Raw genomic sequence first — 6087 nt, 5'->3', positions numbered from 1 at the left:
TTTATCATTTTTTTAGAATTAACCCAAAAAATTAAATGACCAGTGTGAAAGGAATCTAAATCTTCCGTTAATTCCACATAAGAATTCAAATTCAATTAGTCCACAGTTGACAAAAAAGCAATCAAAGGCTTAAAAGAGGAAACCATGATGGAGATGGAAGCAAACGACAAAAACAGAAACCGGAATAAATGAAATATTTAAAGCCCAACCCAATTCCCAAACAAGCACAGAAGCTAAAACTCGCGCGTGCCATAGGCCAGGCCAGGGCCACTGATCCGAATCAAGAGGAGGGTCAAATAGAAGTGCAACTACAAATCGCCAATGGCAGAGTGCTTGTCACACTTGACACTATCGCCGTCGCCAACAAAAATGGCGTCGCTTACTGGCACCTCCTCTTCTCGTCTTCTGCCCTCCGTTTATCGAGCTCGAATCTCTCTCTCTTCATCTTCTTCTGCTTCTTCCTATCTTTCTCCCCTCTCTCTCTCCTCCTCTTCCTCTTATTCTCTGTCTCCTCTCAAATGTCTCCGATCTTCTCCCCTCCTTCCTCATTTCTTCTTAAATCAGGTCTCTATCTCTGTATATTTTTGCTTACATGTTAAACTTGGTTTTGGTTTTGGTTTCGGTTTGGTTATGACTGTTTATCTGGTGGTTTCTGTTTGCTGTGGAGTGCAGAAACGATCGTCGATGAGTACGGTAGCTGCGGCGTCGGATCCTGCTCAGCTGAAGAGTGCGAGAGAAGATATCAAAGTGCTTCTCAAGTCTAAGTTTTGCCATCCTATTCTCGTAATTTTTTTTCCCATTTTTTTTTTAACTATGTGTGTATAGGTACATTTGTATATGCTCTTAAATTCGAGTTTTTTTTTTTTTGGGTAGACTTGCATAACGATTTGATTAATTTGTTTGTTTCGTAATGGTAATTATGTTGCCTTTATCTGAATTTAATTTTCCCGTTTTGCTTGCGATGATGGGAAAGTGAACTTTTCCTGATCTTGACAATGCAAATTTGGGTGAAGTTATGTATAGTTAGTTCATTTGTTGTTTGTTTGCTACTACTAAGTTGCTAGATTAAGCAATGCTCCTCAAAGACTCATCCAATACCTATAAATTTCTTAAATGCCTATAAATTTCCCTGATGTAGTTTATCTGATTAGGAAGTTTGGTATTTTTAATTGATCTGATGCATTGAAGGTCTCTTAAAGTCCATCTTTATGTAGTGCATGAAAATGGTTTTGTAAGCAAACGCGAGTGTGGAACTTTTTAAAGCATAAAACTTGGGTGTTGGCTAATTGGCTAATGCATGGAGAGAAATGTAGCCCCGATTGAACATAAGATATGCGAGAGGTACACGTATGAACTTTATCTTTTTTAACAGTATTTCCTCCCTGTATCATATCCTATTTGTTTATGGAAGGATCTTGTATCCCACATCATATCCATGTTTGCTGCGCATCTGATAAAGATTTGCATTTGGTTTTGGACATATACATCGTTCTTGTCTCTATGGGGCAAAAGACAAGGGATATAATCAAGAGGCAAAAGTTTTGGGCATTTGCCCTGTCAAAGAATCCCATTCTGAGTTGTATAGATATGTGCTTTTTGCTTAATGCATGGAATGGTGCTTTGCATTGCTTTTCTTTCTCTTTTGCAATTTACATTACTGAATTTTTAACTGATGGTGACATAGTTACTCTTTTACCTTTTAAGATCTAAACCTTTGAGTTCTATTACTTGTTGCCTCATAACATCCAACATTGATGCTCAAACCCATTAAAAATGTTTACTTTCTGTTATGATCGTCTTTACCATTTTCTTTTTACCATTTTAGGTTCGAATAGGATGGCATGATGCTGGTACATATAACAAGAACATAGAGGAATGGCCAAAGAGAGGTGGAGCCAATGGAAGTCTCAGATTTGAAATTGAGTTGAAACATGGAGCCAATGCTGGTAATTTTTCAACATCATGCATAATGTAGTTTAGTTTATGATATTCGTTCATAATCAACTGGCATTTCAGGCCTGGTGAATGCATTGAACCTTCTTCAGCCTATCAAGGACAAGTACTCTGGTGTGACATATGCAGATTTGTTCCAGTTGGCCAGTGCTACTGCTATAGAGGTTTTTATTTCTTTTAATAAGAATTAGTATGATGTTTCACTTGATGCTATAAATAGTATATTGATATTACACTTGCAATTTTAGGAAGCTGGGGGGCCCAAAATCCCCATGAAGTATGGAAGGGTGGATGTTTCAGCACCCGAACAGTGTCCTGAAGAGGGGAGGCTTCCTAGTGAGTGAAATATTTTTGCATTTGTTGTATTGTGTAACAAAAAAGTCATGTTCCCTTTTATTGCCTCCTTTATAAGATGCACTATTGTAAAATCCTGATGTTGCTGCTTGATGACCTAAATCAATTTTTCTATCTACCTATCCATCTATATATGGAGAGAGAGAGAGAGAGAGAGAGAGAGAGAGAGGCAGGTCTTTGCATTCTGTGAGTGAAATGCCTAACTCCAGCTAATATTTTAAGGACAATATCAGCATGCCTTGTTCTGCCTGTCCCATTTTGGAGTTTGAGATTGTTCCTTATATTACTAAGGAATATCTTTGATTATTCCATATACTATAATTTATTTGTGAAAACTCTTGTTACAAATATATCAAAGGCATTAGAAGTCAATCTTTTCTTGGAATATTAAGCCAATTTAGTTATAGAAGAATTAAAATAAATTTTATGCCAGCTTATTAGCAACCAGTCACTTCTCAGTTAAGCATGTTTGTTCATGTGGGGGTGTTAGGTTGTGTTCTTTTTATTTATTTATTTATTTTGTGTATTTGGAGCTCTTTGTTTTCTATTGTAGGATAGACAGCTGCACCTATGCACCCACTGCATAGCTTAGTAGACTTTTGTCAAGAGTTTTGAATTTCACCATGAAATTTTCAATCTGATGTATAAAGATGAATTGTATCTTTTGATGTCTTGCATAGTTGAAGTTTGCAAGTTTCAGGCTATTGGTTTGGTTTTGTTTTTTGTTATGCATTTCTTCTTGGTTATCTCAGACTGCTTGTGGAAAACTTTCACTTAAAACTAGTGACTGACATTTGAAATATTAATTTAATGCTTAGGCGCTGGCCCCCCTAAACCTGCGGATCATTTGCGAGAAATTTTTTACAGAATGGGTTTAAATGACCAGGTAACCTTTATTGAATGCATACTTTATCTTGATTCTATCTTGATAAGCATCTGGTGCTTGTTGAATTCTTTTATGTGCAGGAAATAGTTGCATTATCTGGTGCACACACCCTAGGAAGGTCCAGACCTGATCGCAGTGGTTGGGGAAAACCTGAGACAAAGTATACGGTATTAAACCACAATCAGTTGATCATTTGGATATGATAAAATTTATTTTTCTGAGCTGCTAACATTGGACAATTGTTGTATCCTTTCTTCAACTGAGGATTGGAGATTTTGTAGTCAAATGATCAGCATGCAATTTATTATGCTTTATCACATGATGCACAAAACGTTCTTTTAGCTGCTATTAAAGCTAACCACCTCCTCTCCCTCTCTCTCTTACTCTTTCATGCATGCTAGCTTACTCTGGACACTAGTGCCCCTAGAATTCCTTCTTTGTCCTGTTGTATAATTGATTGTTGCTCATATTGGTATGTCTTTGGCTTATAGAGAGCAACAATACAGCCAAAAAAGTGGTGGTCAAAGCTTGGCTATCAGATTAACTTTCTTGCCTTGAAAAGTTAAAGAAGTAAATTATTTATGTTAAACTATCTAGCCTCTGCAACTTATTCTAATGCGTAACTGCTGGCAATTATCTTAAGAGAAAAGTGATGCTGTTTGACATGTCATGTTTCTATTACCTGTTCAATTACCTGTTATATATATATATAGACACACACGTGTTGTCGTTAATGTACTCGATATTCAATTGTTTGGATGTATGATCCGTAGCATCTCTGTTAGTTGAAATTTATGTGCCTGTGCAATTAAATTCAATTGTTTGGATGTATGATCCATAGCATCTCTGTTAGTTGAAATTTATGTGCCTGTGCAATTAAATATCTATACTCTGGTTAGTTTTTGCAATTCCTATCAAGGACCTTTGGTTTCTTCATGTGGAATGTATCAAGTATAGCTTAACAAATGAATGAAGTACTAATAACTTTCAACATAGCAACGACAAGAGTTAGATATTCACATTATGTGTTGTTCATGACAGAAAAATGGACCAGGAGCACCAGGAGGACAATCCTGGACGGTGGAATGGCTGAAGTTTGACAACTCCTACTTCAAGGTTTAAATTTTAAACTCAGAACTCACCTTTTATGCTATAAGAAGAAACTTATGGGGAGGAGTGGTAAAATTCTTGTTTGCTGAATGTGATTTCTCCATACAGGATATCAAAGAAAGAAGGGATGAAGATTTACTTGTATTGCCAACTGATGCTGTTATTTTCGAAGATCCTTCATTCAAGGTCAGTTAATTATGTTTCAAAGTAAAATGACTAAGAGGTTCATAACAATTTCAGTAACTAAGCAATTGAAAGTTTTGCAGGTATATGCCGAGAAATATGCTGAAGATCAGGAGGCGTTCTTCAAGGACTATGCTGAAGCCCATGCCAAGCTCAGCAACCTTGGAGCCAAATTTGATCCTCCCCAGGTTTGTTATTATAAGTATCATGAGTGCTCATGTTGTGATGATAAATTTTTGTTTTTATTTGAACTCTATAGTTCAGCCTGAATTTATTTTCTAATGATTAATGCCCTTGAAATTTTCTGGACGGTCCTGGAGAAATTTTAACCAAATATATATAACCCAATTTTTTTGCATAAACAAATTTGAGATTATTATGGCTGATGTAAACAATTCTGAGGCTGTATAGCCTTTGATGATATATGTATGCATGCGTATCTTGTTATTCTTTCTACTTGGGTTCAGCCTAACAGGTTCTTACTACTTAGCTTAAGTTCGTACACATGCCCAATGCTAACTTACATCTATATTTTTGCTTTCCTTTTATTTCAAATTTTGGAAATCCCATTAGCAAATTCAGTTGTAAAAGATAATAGATTGGGAAAAAAATGAATGACTTGAAAAACTGATTGATGAATCTGAATTTGATATCAGGGTATTGTGTTAGATGGAGTTGCAGGAGAGAAATTTGTGGCAGCCAACTAATCTGGAAAGGTTGTAAGCTATGAACTGCTTCATATTCTCTGCTTGTTGATTATCAAAATTCCTTACTTTTCTTGGTTGTATGGATGAAATTAAAGTTATGCAAATTGTTCATTTTTTTCACGTTTCATGATTTGGTGCAGGATTAAGAAACAAGAAACTTGTTTTGTAGTGCTGTATCTTTTAATAATACAGGATGAAGTTATTCGCATCGTAAGAATACACATCTAAAACTTGGCAGTCTAACTGGAGGAGAAGCAGAAGATACAAGCAGAGTATGAAGCGCTTGGTGGAAGCCCTGATAAATCTCTACAGTAACTATTTTTCTAAATATCGTGATTGTGATTTGCTGTTTTGGCCTTTTTGACATCCCTTAATAGAAATCAAGTTTGTCTTTTCTTGGAAAGATCATTAAGAAATAGTATTGTCTTTTAATGAGTGATTGTGTATGCCAATATTGTGACCGAATAATAACCCAAGTGCTTGTGAATGAGTGAAAGGTCTCAAAGCCTTAGTTTTCAAATTATGAAAGGAATGCGTGGCGTCTTTATCATCTAGAATCAATCTCTAGTTATATAGGCCATATAGAGATGGATATGCATTAATTTCCCGATTCTGAGCTAACCTTGAATGCTGTCGATCACCCCTAGCCAATCTTTCAAAATGGGGTTCGCAGGCTACCTAAAAGCTTTTCACAGTGCCCACTGATTCAAATAATCTCTTTCTGAACCTTTCCAAGTAGTTTGCGAAGTTGCACCGTTAATGCAACCTTTGGGTCAATGACGTCATGATTGCTCCTGTCCTTGTTAAGTTTTATATTGTTTTTTCCATTTTTTTCCTCACTTGTCGGAATTAAGGTCCCGGCGGGAGGATGGCAAAATTTTGTAATTTTCTAGC

The 6087-nt window shown here is 36.2% G+C and overlaps 1 protein-coding gene across 2 annotated transcripts; it reads left to right on the top strand.

Moving 5' to 3' along the window:
* The first annotated feature begins 218 nt into the window (after nucleotides 1-218).
* Nucleotides 219-5683, top strand: LOC110652554 (probable L-ascorbate peroxidase 6, chloroplastic/mitochondrial). Of its 2 annotated transcripts, none has more exons than XM_021808163.2 (12): nucleotides 219-564; nucleotides 673-783; nucleotides 1826-1946; nucleotides 2017-2117; nucleotides 2202-2289; nucleotides 3126-3193; nucleotides 3274-3360; nucleotides 4235-4309; nucleotides 4412-4489; nucleotides 4570-4674; nucleotides 5143-5202; nucleotides 5386-5683. In XM_021808163.2, exons 1-11 carry the CDS (start codon nucleotides 322-324, stop codon nucleotides 5191-5193), a joined length of 1128 nt encoding a protein of 375 aa, XP_021663855.2. In that variant the 5' UTR covers nucleotides 219-321; the 3' UTR covers nucleotides 5194-5202; nucleotides 5386-5683. The 2 variants fall into 2 exon arrangements, with proteins under 2 accessions (XP_021663855.2, XP_021663854.2); XM_021808162.2 differs by having other exon boundaries at nucleotides 5334-5683.
* The last annotated feature ends 404 nt before the right edge of the window (nucleotides 5684-6087 follow it).

The sequence above is a fragment of the Hevea brasiliensis genome, chromosome 12 (genome assembly GCF_030052815.1).
Source record: "Hevea brasiliensis isolate MT/VB/25A 57/8 chromosome 12, ASM3005281v1, whole genome shotgun sequence".
Classification (NCBI taxonomy): domain Eukaryota; kingdom Viridiplantae; phylum Streptophyta; class Magnoliopsida; order Malpighiales; family Euphorbiaceae; genus Hevea; species Hevea brasiliensis.
Note: the sequence above shows the minus strand (reverse complement) of the source record. Positions and strands in the feature narration are given on the sequence as shown.